At 35.5% G+C, this 17,324-nt stretch overlaps 2 protein-coding genes across 4 annotated transcripts; one reads left to right on the forward strand and one right to left on the reverse strand.

The window, feature by feature from the left end:
• The first annotated feature begins 222 nt into the window (after positions 1 to 222).
• On the forward strand, positions 223 to 5,138 carry LOC104238912 (uncharacterized). Of its 3 annotated transcripts, XM_009793417.2 has the most exons (6): positions 223 to 440; positions 844 to 913; positions 1,651 to 2,064; positions 3,487 to 4,037; positions 4,145 to 4,205; positions 4,333 to 5,138. In XM_009793417.2, exons 3-6 carry the CDS (start codon positions 1,671 to 1,673, stop codon positions 4,368 to 4,370), a joined length of 1,044 nt encoding a protein of 347 aa, XP_009791719.1. In that variant the 5' UTR covers positions 223 to 440; positions 844 to 913; positions 1,651 to 1,670; the 3' UTR covers positions 4,371 to 5,138. The 3 variants fall into 3 exon arrangements, with proteins under 3 accessions (XP_009791719.1, XP_009791718.1, XP_009791721.1); XM_009793416.2 differs by lacking the exon at positions 844 to 913; XM_009793419.2 differs by lacking the exon at positions 844 to 913 and having other exon boundaries at positions 3,514 to 4,037.
• A 5,109-nt stretch (positions 5,139 to 10,247) lies between these two features.
• LOC104238911 (uncharacterized) lies at positions 10,248 to 14,598 on the reverse strand. Its single transcript, XM_009793415.2, has 6 exons — positions 14,448 to 14,598; positions 14,061 to 14,166; positions 13,370 to 13,414; positions 12,640 to 12,748; positions 11,188 to 11,431; positions 10,248 to 10,841 (listed from the first exon to the last, which is right to left on the reverse strand). The coding sequence occupies exons 1-6, from the start codon at positions 14,496 to 14,498 to the stop codon at positions 10,653 to 10,655; spliced, it is 744 nt and encodes a 247-aa protein (XP_009791717.1). The 5' UTR covers positions 14,499 to 14,598; the 3' UTR covers positions 10,248 to 10,652.
• Positions 14,599 to 17,324: the final 2,726 nt, after the last annotated feature.

Raw genomic sequence — 17,324 nt, forward strand, 5'->3', positions numbered from 1 at the left:
AGGATAAATTGGGTCGAAAAGTATTTAACACAAACACATTTCCATAATAAATCATAGTAAAGGAGTATTTTAACTGAAAAATTGATATGTTATAAATTTTTTAAGGCGGAATACATACGGAGACATATAAAGTTGACACCATTTTTTATTTAAATACTTAAACTCGGGCTAATACTTATTGAACACCTAAACACACTTTAGGTATCTCCGCCATTTCTTAAAGTAACTGGCCGAACCGAATGGGCATTATCGTCATTTGGAAATGCATTACTTCTCCTGCATTTCTCGAGGGTTTAGGGTTTCTGATTCATTTCCTTTGCTTAGAATCTTCTTTGGTTCTTGATTTTCGTTTCAGTTAGTATCACCAGGAGACTGAGGCTCCTACTTATTTGAAGAACACCTTCCTCTGAGTCTATCCAAGTCCATAATCTCTCTCCCAGGTACATTCCTAAATCCGCCCTGAGGAGTACGGACATTCCTATGACATCACTATATACATTGATGCTTTGTGCTTTAAAACCTAAAAGTAATGCCCTTACATAGGTAGATATACTCACATGTTTTCTGTAGACTGTTAGGCCCAATATCCATTTTCTTAGACCCCAAAAAATTACTAATTCTGTTGGTTAAAAAGGTGCAAGTTACTGGGTGGGAAACAGATTGTAGCAAGTTCCCCCTGCTATTTATAAACACTTAATCTGGATTCTGGAGTTGGCAGATGGTTTAAACAGGACTCTCCGACCCAATAACACTGCTAACTGCTATTCTGAATGGAACTCTTTCCTATAAATACTAAGTTTAATAAAATAGATAGCTGAGTTGGTTGTTTTCTTCTAAATTTAGGTGTGAAGTAAAGTCAAAAAGACAACATTAGTAGCAGGAAAGAGCAATGTGGTGTATGCTTTTTGACAGAGTATGGACTTCTAATTTGCCCGCTAATATTACCAAGTTAAGTTTTTCCCGAGGGATTTGATTTCTACAAAAAATGGTTCTAAAAGCTAAATCTATATTCGAAAGAGTTAGAGTGTCTGTGCTTCAGCATGTTGGCATTCTGCCATCTCAAGTTTATAAATGTATGCTCAATTGTGCATTGCTTATATTTAAGCTCATTAAAACCTTAAATTTGTCACTCACCTACTGAAAGGATGTGAGACCATATCGTCGCTGGCCACAATTTATCAATTGCCAGGAGTAATAAATTTCAGGCCAGATGTGGTTTGGAAACTTCTGAGTCGAGGGTCTCTCGAAAACGGCCTTTCTACCTTCACAAGGTAGGGGCAAGGTCTGCGTACACACTACCCTCCCCAGACCCCACTTGTGAAATTACACTAGGATTGTTGTTGTTGTTGTTGTTGTATGTGGCTTGGAACCTGTGGGTGTTTATTTCAGGATACTGCAATACAGAAAAACATTCTGCCGGTCAATTTGATGCCTTTTTTTGTAGCTCATGCTGAAAGGTTTTACGTCGATCTTGTTTTCCTGTGTGTGTGTAAGAGGGGGGAGGGGGGGGGGGTTATGCCCAATTTTTGGCTTTTCTTCTTGAACTGCTTTTTTCTCCAATGGTTATTTTAATCGCCTGAAATTGGCTTGCTTTTTGATGTGTAATTGTTATGTTTCTTTATTTTTCTAACCTTTTATTGCTATCAACAGAGTTAGAGATCCCTAGCTACATGTCAGACAAGAAGGAGGCTGGGGAGATCAACACACTTGTTGCAAGTAATGGAAGTACATCTAGGATCAGTGAAACTGGACTTCATCTTTATCCGGTCTCCATCAACGACTCAGGCGAAGGTTTACCATATGCTCCTGTAGATTGGCCAAATGCTGGTGATAAGTGGTGCTGGAAGGCGGGGAAAAGAGTTTCAGTTTCAGGCTACATTAAGGATAGATATCTGTATCTTCCAAAGCGTCTTCGGGCTCTCAAAGAAGGAAGGGGATATACTTTTCGAAGTAGGCCTTCAATTGAACAATATCTCCGATCTGAGTTTCCTAATGTAGATATCAACGGTTTCTTTGCCTCGTTCAGTTGGATGATTCCCGCAAAAGAGTCAGCAAGCTCAAAAGGTTAGCTTTCGATAAGGCTCTTTGGTATTTAGCATGCTGAGATCACTTGTTTCACCCTCTGGCCTCTACATATGTATCCTCCGCCTGGACTCTGTTCCATCTCTAATCTTTTTAAATAAATAAAAAATTAGATCCCCAAAGGAACTATCCATCTCTAATCTTCACTGTTCCTCTTTCACCAGTTCTTTATTTGATTCCTTTTCTATGTGAAGATTTGTAGAGTGCTTCTAGGAGCAAACTTTGTTGTGTATCTCATAATTAATAGGAATATTTAATATTTCTGAACCCGTCTGGCAAAGTATCTTCAAAGATCCATTGTTTCCATTAGTTACTTCAGAGATGAATTAGGTGTAGCTCATTAGCTCATTATATATATATATATATTCTGGTTAAAATTTGAGGTTGCTAATTTTCCTTTAGAATCATTAGGAGAGTTGCCATCCATATTAGGTCGAATTATGTACTGTAGGAAACAAAATATATAAAAAATGTAAGCATCTTTGGAATGGGCATTGTAAATGGAGAACTTTTACCATTTTTTAATTATCTAAAGATGAATAATGTTAATGTTCAAAAAGCAATAATTGGTCTTCTAATTATTAGGTATAGTCTGGATCTTTAGTTGGTTCACAGATTAGTTATGTGTTGAATATTGATACATGGGCACTGAATAGTCATGCAGTGTTTGTTCTGTCTTTTGCAAAGATTATGACACCAAAGATAGTTTTACTAATTGGCATAGCTCTATAACGTTTAAGTTTAGTTTTGTTAATTAAAATTTATAAAGAAGTTTTACTATATAACAGTTTCATGATTTTTATCTTTAATAAAATTATATCTATTTAAACAACAAACAACAACAACAACCCAGTAAAATCCCACAACCCAGTAAAATCCCACAAGTGGGGTCTGGGGAGGGTAGAGTGTACGCAAAACTTACACCTACCCCGGTGGGGTAGAGAGGCTGTTGCCGAAAGACCCAAAACTATATCTAATTAAGTAATAATTTAAGGGTGGTATAACAAATGCATCTTTTCTTATAACCAAATGAGCCCTTGAGACATCCTTGGTGCACTTTCTGATAACCTACTCGAAGATCCCACTAAGGTGAAACCTAACCTTGAATTCACGTGTGACATTTGAACAGCTTCATCCACACTAAAGTCTCATGTGATGCTAGTATCTTAATTTCATTTCCTATTCATTACAAATAGCTACTCAGTCCATACAGATTTTTATTTTGTTATTCCGTGTCAGTGAATCTTTTACTTTTTAAGTGAATTTCGTCAATGATTATAAAGTCTGTACACTGTTGGTGGATAGCATGTGTTCTTGTGTCTCTTTATAGTGCTTAAGAGGAGCAATTTGTTGACTTGATGTTTAATATGTTTTCCTTTTGTGTAAATATCAAATGTGGCTCAGATATGAAACAGAAGCTTATGTCTTCAGGGACGAAAATGGAGCCTTCACCGTCTGATTCTCCTTTAGGAACCATTACTTGTAAGGCTGGTAACAGAATCTGTAGCAGTTTAACAGCAGAAAATCCTTTACCGGAGACGATGTTTTGTGATATCTGTTGCACTGAGCCTGGTTTTTGCCGAGACTGTTGCTGTATCCTTTGTTGTAAAACTATCAGTTCGGATTATAATGGGTACAGTTACATTCGGTGTGAAGCAACAGTAGTTGATGGCTACATTTGCGGACACATTGCCCATGTAGACTGTGCTCTACGAGCTTACATGGCTGGGACAGTCGGAGGAAGCATCGATTTGGATGCAGAGTATTTCTGTCGATACTGTGATTCAAGGACGGATTTGGTTTCACATGCTTTGAAGCTTCTAAACATCTGCACGTCTGTTGCTTCTTCTGCTGACATTGAGAAGATTTTGAATGTTGGCATTTGTATTTTGCGTGGATCACAAAAAAGGAGTGCAAAACAGTTGTTGCATCGTATTGAATCAATCATGTCAAAGGTATAGATGATTGATGACTGGTTCTTTGTCTCCTGATGATATTACCTTTTTTACCTACTTCTGAGGTTTACAAGATACCAGAATGACCAATCTGATAATCGTATCAGCTTATAGATGGGGCCTGCGTTGAAGATGTATTTAAAAAGGAAAGCTCCGCTGATAGCACTGGTAACTCTCTGCCCTCTCGTATTCTTGTTTGAGTTTAATCTCTCACCTTTGACTTGAATATCTGTGAGCAAGACATTTCGTTATGTGCACATGTGCATTCTCGTGTTTGAACTATTATCTATTCCAGGGCTTGAACAAATATGTACATCTGTGCATTGCATATGAGTTTGTCTATATCAGTGCTTCCCACTGTTCTGAAGTACCAAAGAAATTTGTTGCAACTAAAGCACAATATGAACAGAAAATGATCAGCTTGGACTTGCGGAAAATGATCAGTAAGGAAGACGAATTATTTGGCGTACAACGAGTGCATCAGATAAATGCTCTATTCAACTGCTCCTAACCAGAGGAAGGAGATTGATTGCATCCTTAAGAAAATGCATCAATCATTTAAAGGATCTTTTGTAGGGTGCTGTTTTGGTTATTGCAGCAATAACATCTTTTGGTGTAAAGAGTTCTGTCTACTGCTTTTTTTTTCATCTTTCCTTGAGCCGGGGGTCTATCGGAAACAGTCTCTCTATCGTGAAGGTAGGGGTAAGGTCTGCGTACACACTACCCTCCCCAGACCCCGCTTGTGGGATTATAATGGGTTTTTTTATTGTTGTTGTTTGTGGTGGTGTTAGTGTAAAGAGTTCTGTCCTATGACATAAATCTGAATCTCACATCCATCATCTGCCTCACCACATTAGTATATGTTAGTTCTCTGCTTGTAGCACTACTGCTCAGATTATTCTGGAATGTATCCTGTTAGGAACTGTCTAGATATTGCCGCCACTGTGCTTATGATTCCTATTGCTGGGCATGGAATGCTGCCATTTTTTTAATGATGTTGTCCATAGGTTTCATTTTACTTTCCGCCTTTAGGATTTTTCTGGAATCCTGGTTCAGTGCCAATTTGCTATTATTAATGAAATCCCGTGTTGGTTCGTTGCCTCCCTTGTTTCTAATGTCGTGTAGGCTTCTTTGGATCCTTTAAATGTTGGCAGCAGTTGGATAATTAGAGCTGTAATCTAGTACATTGCCAGTTAATTGCCATTTACCACTAATCTCAATCTAGCGATCTAATTTCTGTGGCCCTTTTTGTAGGTCCGTATTGGAGCAAACAAATGGCATAGTTAAGAGTGTAGAAACCGATATGTAGTTGCATTCTGTTTTTACTACATGGTCGAGGATTAGATTGATCAATTATGCAGGCTTTTAGGAACTGGCGACAATTCTAGCAAGATTAGGGAAGGTATTTTTGCTCAAAAAAACTACTACATGTGAATCAATTTACGTCCTTTATCACCATGTGATAAAACAGAATGACATATTAACTAGTGCATAATTTAACAGATAAAATAAAAATGTGTAAGGAACAGAATATGGTATTACTAATTTTTTTGATGAAACATCAAATGTGAAGAAGTTAATTTGCATTGGTGACTATTGTACAAGAACAAGGAGGCAACCCCTGGATCCATCCCAAAATTCGAATCAATTTCTTCACGGAGGGCAATGTTTCGTTTCAAGGACAGAGGATGGACTCTTATGGCCTGAATCTGTAAGGTTGAAAAGGTTCACAATTGCAATGGGACGAGATGGGGTCAAGTTCCTGTTATTAACCCCAGATGAGAAAATTGATAATTGCTTGTGACTGTTTTTTAGGGTTATAAGAGAGGTACTTGGAAATGAAAATAGTTTTCCAAAAAGAGGGAGAGATACAAACATATGGAACGTTTATACATGCTACTCCTGCAAGCAGGGATTAGGATTGAGGCGGTGTAGATTTCTTGGTGGGGAATAAAAGGAGAAAATAGAAGCGGGAGGGAGGGGAGAAACCGATAAGTTGGGGTTCAAAGTTGCGAAAATGGTCCCTGTTGTATGTGTTTTGAATTCATTTGGTCCCTCACCTAATAGAAAAGGTCGTTAATGTATCATAAAAGCTTATCACTTAGGTTTTTGTCCTAAAACGTGGCGGCACCCAGTACTAATATGTCAAAATGAACGGAACCTTCTTCGTGTGTGAGTACAAAAAAAAAGCCACTTTGTTTTCTCTTCTTTTTTTGATTTTTATCTTCCTCTATATTGGGTATTTCTTCGCCTACAACTTCTTTTACTGTTGATCTATCTTTCACAATCTGAAACACCAATTGAGTGTAGCTTTTGGTTGTCTTTGATTTCAAAGAAGTTCTTTTGCTAGTATTGTTTGACCAAAAGATGCAACTTCTGCTTAAAATGGTTATATTTGTGTGATAACGGGTAAAACCTAGTTAATGCTAATATCTCTAGACGTGGGTTCTGACAATATGACTAACGTTTAGACAGATCTAGTAGAGAATCGACCGTAGCATTCAATATGGGTTTCGAAAAATATATGTAATAATGGAGGAGTAACTAGCAATAAATAACAATAAATGACATTTAAGTAAATAGGAGAAGAGATTCACCCAATAAACAATGAACTAGGTGATTGTTCCTCCTGACAATGATGAGTAGATCATAGAACATTCGAAATATTCTGGGATCTGGTGGAAAAGTGTGGAATAATATGAACAAGAATCTTGATAAAAAGGTAGTCATTGTATCTTTACAAGAGAGAGAGGGATGATCTTTTAGCAAAGTCTGCTCTTATCACTTGCCCTTATTCATTATTACATACCCCCAATAAACTCTAGTGGTACAAGTACAAAGAATATCCAATGGAATATTCTCTTTAGTATCCTACCCTAATAGACTAGCCATTACAGCTCTTTTTCCGGTGCTCGACATCGACCATCGTTTGCATCTCGACCATGGGCTTCGCCATCTCCTGGTCGACCTCGGCTGACTCTCTTCTCGATGTTACTTTCCCCAAGTATTGGGACAGATTTCGACCCATACAGTAATAAATAATGATATATCACAGTTTCAAGTGGATATGAATTTAATCTTCTTGAAGTGGAATTAAGGGGAAAAGAATAACGAGATTGACTTAAAAATTAGTTTTTGCTTCCTCTGTTAAAATTTAATGATCAAAGGCAACCTCTTGCTGGCAATCACAAGTAAAGCATAAAAGAGTGGTTCAGCAGAATTGGCAATAAAAAGTCAATGGAGAAATGCGGCAATTGGTGGTGGCATTGGTGGCTTGTTCGATGGATGAAGAAGCTGCTGGTTAATTAAGTTTTAACGGAAAGTTTTTACTTTTACAGTTAGTTATAGGTTTTAGGACCAAAACGTTATACTTTTTGCATAGATTAAGGACCTTTTTCATTAGGTGTTATATATCAGGGACCAAATGGATCCAAAGCACTTATATTAGGGGCCATTTTAATCATTTTCTCTTCAAAGTTTGCTGAAAAATTCAAATCGGAGTTGAACCAAATCCTTTAAATAAATTGATGTTCTTTTTTTGTTTGATTTAATTTAAATCTTAAAAAGTTAAGAATATTTGATTTATTATTTAAATATAATATTAACTAAATCAACAATTTTTATATAAAAATTTATAATAATTTATATGGATAATTTTAAATATTTTATATACTTTTTCATCATAGGTCTAAAGCTCATTTCTCAAAATACACTTAATCCGAAGATGCAAAATACGTCAAAGGTCCAATTGCTATTTCTTAAAAATAAAAATAGAAACACTCAAGTACTCAGCCCTATTACCCTAAGTCACTTTCCATCTCTCATACTCGATTTCTAATTCCTAATTATAGATTAGCTTTTTCCAGGTATTATAGATTACTTTACGGAAAAGGTCCAAAAATATCCTTGAACTATTCGAAATTGCTTAAAAATATCCTCCGTTTGTTTTTGGTGCCAAAAATATCCCTGCCGTCTATGTTTTGGCCCAAAAATGTCCCTCAACCGTTAGTTTTGACATTAAAACTGACATGACAGTCCAACTCGGATAGAATTGCTTACATGGTCGTCCACCTAAGCAATCTATTTTTTCGAAAATTTTATGTTTCCAGAATTTTTTAATAAAATATAAAATCAACATTTATTATGAAAAAAGTCAAAAATTTCGAAAAAAATATTTATTTCGGAATTTTTTTAATTGAAATACAAAATCAACACATATTCCGAAAAAGTCAAAAATTTACGAAAAAATTATTCTTGATTGGGGTTTATGATTTGATTAAAAAAACTCCATTGTTCTCTTTTATGAATTTCGGAGTTATGTCTTTGAATGCTTTTGAATCTAGTAATAGCGTAGTTATGTCTTGGAACATTATCCCCGTATAATTTCAACCTCATTCTTTAGCTCCAAAAAAAAATTAACACACAACGTTTACAAGAAAAAAAATTAAAACTTTATTTGTACAACAACAAAGACGTCAGTTTCTTAATTCTCGATATCTATAATCATAAATTCACAAAAGAGAACAATGTAGTTTTTTAATCAAATCATAAACCCTAATCAAGAATAATTTTTCGTAACTTTTTTACTTTTTCTCGGAATAAGTGTTGATTTTGTATTTTAATTAAAAAATTCCGAAATTAAAAAAAAATCGATTTTTTTTTTTTACTTTTTTCAGAATAAATGTTGATTTTGTATTTTATTAAAAATTTCTGGTAAAAAAAATTCCGAAAAAATAATTTTCACATATGGATTGCTTAGGTGGACGACCATTTAAGCAATTCTAACCCAGTTGGACTGCCATGTCAGCTTCAATGACAAAACTAATAGTTTAGGGGCATTTTTGGGCCAAAACATAGACGGTAGGGATATTTTTGGCACAGAAAACAAACGGAGAATATTTTTGAGCTATTTCGAATAGTTTAAGGATATTTTTGGATCTTTTCCGATTACTTTATCATGCACTGTTAATGAAGACTTTCGGACTCTACTTTGTTTATCTCTAATACCTTCATTCAAACGAGGTAAAAATTGTGTGGGGTAGCCACTTTTTAAAGTGGTATTTACTTTTTATCCAACATTTTTAATGTTTAGCAATAATAGCCATTAGTCTATTAAAATTAATGTGAAAAGACTGTGTTACCCTTTCTTCTATCTCTTTCATGTTAGGGAGAAGAACTGTGCCGGAAGGATTTTCTTCTTTAGTGTTTCTTCGCGAGACTTAGATTTAACACATTGTGAATTTTGGTTTTGTTGCATAGTAATAATTTTTATGGATATTTTTTTGCAGTGATGTAATTGAGTCCAAGAACAGGTTTTACAATGGAGCAGATAGCTGTAGAACGAAGAAGAACTCTTCAAGATTTTAGCAGGAAACTAGAACAGAAAACTTTAGAAAACAAACTTTCTAAGTTTTATTTATTTTTCTTTTATTTTTTTTAGTTGTTTCTTTTTGTTATTAGTTTTCTATTATGTAATTTGATATCAATCTTATATGTAAATTACATTTTCTTTTTTTGTGAAAAGATATAAATAACATTTGATTTTTACGTTATGGATCCTGAACTTACAGTTACAAGTTCAAAAGTTAAGGACACTTAGTCCTAAACTTAGAATTACAAGTTCAAAAGTTAAGGACACTTGGTCCTGAACTTAGATTAACAAGCTCAAAAGTTAAGGACAATAGGTCCTGAACTTAGCCTAAGAAGCACAAAAGTTAAGGACAATAGGTTCTGAACTTACACTTACAAGTTCAAAAGTTAAGGACAATAGTCTTTGAAGTCTTGAACTTAGACTAACATGCTCAAAAGTTAAGGACAATAGGTCCTGAACTTAGGCTAAGAAGCCCAAAAGTTAAGGATAATAGGTCCTGAACTTAGACTAACAAGCTCAAAAGTTAAGGACACTTGGTCCTGAACTTACAGTTACAAGTTCAAAAGTTAAGGACATGTAGTCCTGAAGTTAAGTTCAAAAGTTAAGGACATGTAGTCCTGAAGTCCTGAGCTTAGAGTTCCAAGTTTAAAAGTTAAGGACATGTAGGCCTGAAGTTAAGTTCAAAAGTCAAGGACATGAGCAGAAGAGTATTTTCGTCCGAGCAGTTAAAGTTTATTAAAACAGTGGCTAAAGACTAAAGACATTTTAAACAATGGCTTAAAAGTAAATACATGTGTTATTAGTGGCTAACAGTGCACTTCCCCTTACTTTACAACAACTTTTCCTTCACTTACATGCTACGAACTCTTTCTTCCACATTCAACAGATCAAGGTCTAGTTCTTACTTTCCTAAAGAATTTCTCCACTATTTGCTTAGTGTAGGAATTCAAAGCTTTGTCATAATTCCATAGTAATTTTGCGATGGTTAGGGAGCAAATATCGCTTTTCGTTAAGCATTTCAAACGTGTTTCAAGGCTAAGCTATAGTGTTCTTCTTCATATTTTCCAACAATTTATACAAGCAGCTTGGAGGTAACGTCAGTTCCATCTAGAGATGTAAGATTGTGCGTCTCAAGGAGAGAGCAACATCAAAGAAAGGCACCCGAATAGTAGTAATACTTTTTGAAATAGCTGGTAAATTTACTACGTGCCCGGGGCATCTGTGAAAGCTACTTCTAATAAAGGTCAAACATCCATGTTCTCCTTGTGATGCATCCTATGCCTGCGATGAGACCTTTTCTGGTTACGGCTACGCATTCGAGGTGGTGTGCTAACTGTGTCAGGGCGATGAGTATTTTCAACACTTTTTGGAGGCCCGAATATGCAGTCAAATGGATCTTCAATCGCCTCCAGAACAACAGCTGCTGCACTTGTCTACATTTATAAGCAAACAGTCTAGTTAATATATAACTTTAAGAAAGTTGCATATTCAGCTATAACAAAAAGCAAGGACTGAACGAAAGGATTTTGCTTCCTCCCTTCTCATTTAGGCAAAAGAAAGCCCCAGTGAACACAACACAGTGCTATGGAGTGGGCAGCTTGCACGATTACATGATATATATTATCACTATACTATACTTTTTACTAATTTGTACGGTCGTGGAAATGAAATTTGATCATCTTGGCATAGCAAGTACATCCTTGTATAACAGATTTCCCACATCCCCAGTGTTTTCTGATTCTTATTCAAATTTATTTGAAGGCAGAGTTGCATACTCACATTAATTTGCTTGCGCTGTATATCAGTCTTCCTCAGATCAGTTTTCTCTGAATTGATTCTCTTACTGTAAGAGTCGTCATCACTTTTCATATGAGCAGAGGCTAAATCTTCCTTGTAGAGATTCCGAAAGCGCCACCTTGGTTTTGGCCGGTCTGTTGAATCATCGTCATAAACATTTTCACAAAAAAAATATTTGGAGACGCGTCGCAATACCTGTGGATGTTGCTGATACTTCTTCAACATTCTATCATGTATAAATATACATCAGTATGTGGTTAATGTTGGGGAAGAAAACAGAAAAAATTACCACATTAACACCTTAGCAAAGGAAGCAAAAGGATCAGGTAAATAAAATGTTAGCACTTAGGAGTTTTCTTCAAAGAAAGTTTCTACAACCTTTCCACAGGTCGAGTATATCCTTCTAGAAGTGAATCTTTTTTGCAATATTTTTTTCCAGAACCACAAAACTATGAAACTTGTCTTTGTTACGATGATATCAGTAGTTTCCCGGAATTTGCTTGGTCTCTCTGACACTTTCACCAGTCAAAAGCATGCAAAGTGTAGGACAGAACCCCCAACAATTAATCAGTCAATCAATTATGCCCCATTGACAATCAAAGCTGTAAGAATTATATGAATTCTCTGTTACACTCTGCTTAAATCTGGCCCAAATTGTTCAAAAATAATTACTTAATCTAACTATCTTCAATTTAACAATTGTTGAGCAACACCCACAGCCTCCTTCCTTCTACTTTTTTTCTCTTTAATTCTCATCAAGACGTATTCCCTCAATGATAGCAAACAGGTTTCACGTTAACAATTGTCTACTCTTGAGTTCATGCAAGTTGAACAAAAATAATGAGGAGAGATTCTCAGTCTGATGCATTGCAGAAAGTAGGGAAACAAATGGTTTTGTTTTCTAAGGTTACTAACTTAGCATGTATACTGAGCAAAAAACACTAGTGCTTTGCTAGAACTAATTCATAAATTATTGAACATGGAATAGAACCTATATACAAAAGAAAAGCATTTTTTTCTTGCAAATTCTTCAACAACCTCAGCGTAACTTAGGTATCATACTTTGTTAAGCAATCAGACAAGGGTTGAACTTTGTGCGTTAAACTAGAATTGAGTCCAAAACTGGGAGTAGGATAAACTCTTTGAAGAACTTTTTTGTGCAAAAAGTGGGTCATTTATTATCTTCTTAAGAATAAGATATTAAGGAAATTAAATAATGAATGGTATATTTTCAGTTTGGATAAGTTCCCAAATCTTTTAGAATCATAAGCGGGAAGTAGAGCAATTAATATAAGATGGAGTACAAGAATATAAGAGCCCAAGGTTATTTTTCTTCAGACTAAGTTCATGTGTACATGTGCCTGTGTAGCGCCTTAACAACTCAACTAATGTATCTTGCAAAAATCAAAAAGTTTCAAGTGGTCAATAACCTACATTTCTGCCAACTCGCTCTGCAGACGAGTCCCATGCTGAGAGAGAATATGTTCAGCTCTTGAATCCAAAAACTTGCCTACTCTTCTGACACCATAAAAGAAACCAACACCTGGAAGAAGGAAAGTTCAAAAGACTAAAGTGATAGAGTTATCAAAAGTAAACCAAAATGTTCTCTGTCTTGGTATAAAATTTGATATTTCTTCTATAAAAACTTTGAGCTCCATATGAGTATTTCGAACATTGTGTGTCATTACAAGAATGGTAATATACAGCTGAAGAAAGATTACAAATCTCCTAAACAGCAGTGACTTGCTGAATGTCAAGCAAGTGAGCACGTGACAGGCACGTGCATATTAGCTTGAAATACCAAAATAGCTTTTTCACCATTAAAATCCAATAATTAACAACTTTTGAGAAAAGGGCAGATATGAAACTGTAAACTTAAATTTGTCATCATAAAATTTACTGTATAATTTTATCAACATCCTTCGTTCAAACTACAAGATAATGTGAGGCAACAGAGAAACTTTGAATGACCTTCTTGATATTTAGGCATTTGAAATTGACTCCCTTCAGTTTTTACTCCCTTCTTGTCGAAAGGCATCCTAAAATACATCACTATCGACCAGATCCACAAATTACATGAACAGAAACCAGATAGGGGATCAAGGGTGACTAACATATACGTGGAAAAGGAAAACATGAAGAACAATCCCAGCCAATATGTTACCTGCTGTGAGGTTGATGCGCATTAGGTTATTCAGCCTTCTGGTCACTGCAAAGAAACCGATTGAGAGAACTTTATTAGATATTCTATTAAATATCAAAGAAAACAAGAAAAAAGAAAGGAAGCGTATAATTTTATGCAAGCAGAATGGATGCAATACAGAACACCACCTTTACGCGTGTCTGGATATGGCCGGTTTTCTCGTTTATGTAATAACCTAATTTCTTCTAGCCGATGGAGCACCTCTTCTAACCATTGCCCACTTATTCTGCAATGATCTTTCTAGGAGGGTATTTTACATATTTCTGCTAAATCTTTCTATTATTTAATAAGGCTAATACCGTTTTCAATGTGCTTCATCTTTTCAAAAAGTTCGAACCTTCAAATCCATTGCATTAATTCCACTTCCTACTCATAGTATACACCTTATGATCTCCTTCAAAACTAAATTTACAGAAAAGCTTCAGTGAAATTCCCATATTACTCCTTTCACCCCATTTTATATTATGTCATTTAGCATGTCCCAAATGATTGACAACACTCATCTAATAGCATTCAAAATTTATTAAGCTGTTCAATTAAAAACTTTAATGTTATATTTTCTCTATGAAACTAAATTTGACTAAAACTCTACTATTTTCCAGTCAAACACCATCATATTGACAATGTAATATAAGTCAGTGAGGAAATGTACCAAACCAAGTGGCAATGGAAGCACCGGTGGCACCAATTCCAAAATTTCTCACAGCGTCTTGCTGTAATGAATTAACTAGTTTAGCTTCGTCTCTTGTCAGAGGCTCCTACAAATATATACCATTACACAAAGTTCAATACACCAGCAAATAAAAACGCGATAAATTTGAAAAGAAAAAACACCCTGATTAACGGAAATAAAATTCCGAAAATTGAAAGAGAAAATACAATAATAGAATGGTAAATTACTACTACCTAATTAAACAGAGGGAAGAAAAAAGGATCAAATGTACAGCTACAAAAAGAAGTGGGAATTTAGGGAAAAGAATAAAGCCCATTTGAAATTAGTGGGAATGTACAGCTAAAGAAAAAAAAAATACTCCAGTACCTTTCTGGAGGTGAGAATTTCTTGCAGTTCCAAAAGAGCTTCCGCCGCCATTATTCAGCTGTGCCCCGAATCATAGATCCTTTTGCAAAAGCGGCATATAGACGGTTTGTGATCAACAGCTAACACTATTTTTCTATAGGAAAAAAAGAAGGAAAAAGGAGGGTATGTTATAAATATAGTATATTATGGACGTTCATTTAGTACTCCGTTGTAAATAAGATTCTTGAAGAAGCTTATTCATATGTGACTCCATCGTAAATATATTTATTTATTTAGTACTCTATTGGAAATAAGCTTCCTGAAAAAACTTATCACTTCGGTACCCGGTTATGGATAAATATTAACCCTGGTAGAAGATTATCTATACCGGGTATAATAAGCTTATCCTTTCGGTACCTAGTTATGGATAAATATTACCCCGGTAGAAGATTATCCATACCGGGTATAATAAGCTTATCCTTTCAGTACCCAGTTATGGATAAACATTACCCCGATAGAAGATTATCCATATCGGGTATAATAAGCTATCCTTTCAGTACTCCGTTATGGATAAACATTGCTCTCAATAAAAGATTATCCATATCTGGTATAGTAGCAGCTTACATAGCAGCTTCCTTTCTTCTATAAATAGAAGAGATTTCAGTTCATTATGTACATCAGTTTGAATTCGAATAATATAACAGTTTCTCTCTATACTTGTCTTTACTTTACAGTCTTTATTTTATAACACGTTATCAGCACGAGACTCTGACATCTCGAGCAAATACTTTGAAAGTATTAGAGGTAAGAACTTTCTTTTCCTAAATAATGTCAAATCTTTCTAAACTTGAATTTGTAGCCCTGGATATATCGGGCAAAAGCTACATGTCTTGGGTGCTTGATGCTGAAATTCATCTTGATGCGATGGGTCTGGCAGACACCATCAAGGATAAAAATCAGGCATCAAACCAAGACCGTGCCAAAGCAATGATATTCCTACGCCATCACCTTGATGAGGGCCTGAAAATGGAATATCTCACTATTAAAGATCCAGTCATACTGTGGAATAATTTGAAAGATAGATATGACCACCTGAAGATGGTCGTTCTTCCACAGGCACGTTATGATTGGACTCATCTAAGGCTACAAGATTTTAAATCTATCAGTGAGTATAATTCTGCTATGTTCAGAATTATTTCCCAATTGAAATTATGTGGTGATAATACTACTGATCATGATATGTTGGAGAAAACTTTCACCATTTTTCATGCCTCGAATATGCTCCTGCAGCAACAATATCGAGAGATGAGATTTAAAAAGTATTCTGAACTTATCTCACATCTTCTTATAGCAGAGCAACATAATGGGCTATTAATGAAAAATCATGAAAGCCGCCCTATTGGTTCTTGTCTATTCCCTGAAGTGAATGAGACGAACTTCCACCAAGCTAAACGTGGAAGAGGTCGTGGCCCCAGTCGTGGTCATGGTCGTGGTCGGGGAAGAAACCCCAATCATGGTAATAATAATGCACCAAAGAAGCCTCCTCACCACCAGCAGTGGAAAAGGAAGGAACAAAAACATGAAGCGGTGCAAGCGCCAAATGCAGAAAATGCATGCTATAGATGTGGAGGAAAAGGACACTGGTCACGTACCTGTCGTACGCCAAAGCACCTAGTTGAGCTTTATCAAGCCTCCCTGAAGAAGACAAAGAAAAATGCTGAAGCAAATTTTATTTCTGAAGATAATTTAGACTTCATGCATTTGGATGTAGCTGATTACTTTGCACTCCCAGAAGGAGAAACAAGTCATGTAATCGGTAGTGAATCTGTAGAAATGTAAATATTTTAATTTTTGTTGTTTGTAATAGATAGTATGGTTATGTAATTGTTGTACATAAATAAAAGTTATGCTTTGATAATGATGTTTACTATAATATATTTTATTTATGTTATTTTGAAGAATATGGATAACCCTCAAATTATGTTTGGATCAAAGACAAATCATGAAGATATTTGTGTTATTGATAGTGGAACAACTCATGCCATATTCAACGATCAGAAATACTTTTCTTATTTGCATAAGGAAAAAGCAAATGTTTCAACAATTTCTGGTAATATAAGTTTGATTGAAGGCTCCGGAAGAGCCATAATATTTCTGTCTAAGGGAACACAACTTATTATAGACAATGCATTGTTCTCCTCCAAGTCCCGAAGAAACTTGTTGAGTTTTATAGATATCCGCCGAAATGGGTATCATGTTGAGACAATAGATGAAATGAACAGGGAATATCTTTGTATTACAAAGAATATTTCTGGCCAGAAATGCATTGTAGAAAAGTTACCAACTTTATCTTCTGGCTTATACTATTCAAAAATTAGTACAATTGAAGCACACTCTATCGTAAACCAGAAGTTTACGGATTCAAATACTTTTGTGCTTTGGCATGGCCGTTTGGGCCATCCCGGATCAATAATGATGAGACGAATTACTGAAAATTCGAGTGGGCATCCATTAAAGAACTTGAAGATTCTTACAAATGACGAATTTTCTTGTGATGCTTGTTATCAAGGAAAAATGATCACTAGACCATCACCAATGAAGGTTGGTATTGAATCCCCTGCCTTTTTAGAGCGTATACATGGGGATATATGTGGACCTATTCACCCACCAAGTGGGTTGTTTAGATATTTTATGGTCCTAATAGATGCATCTTCAAGATGGTCTCATGTGTGCCTACTATCATCTCGCAACCTGGTGTTTGCAAAGCTATTAGCCCAAATAATTCGATTAAGGGCACAATTCCCAGATTATCCTATAAAGGCTATTCGCCTTGATAATTCTGGAGAATTCTCATCTCAAGCTTTTGATGATTATTATCTATCCGTTGGGATAAAAGTT

The sequence above is a fragment of the Nicotiana sylvestris genome, chromosome 6, assembly GCF_000393655.2.
Source record: "Nicotiana sylvestris chromosome 6, ASM39365v2, whole genome shotgun sequence".
NCBI classification, from domain to species: domain Eukaryota; kingdom Viridiplantae; phylum Streptophyta; class Magnoliopsida; order Solanales; family Solanaceae; genus Nicotiana; species Nicotiana sylvestris.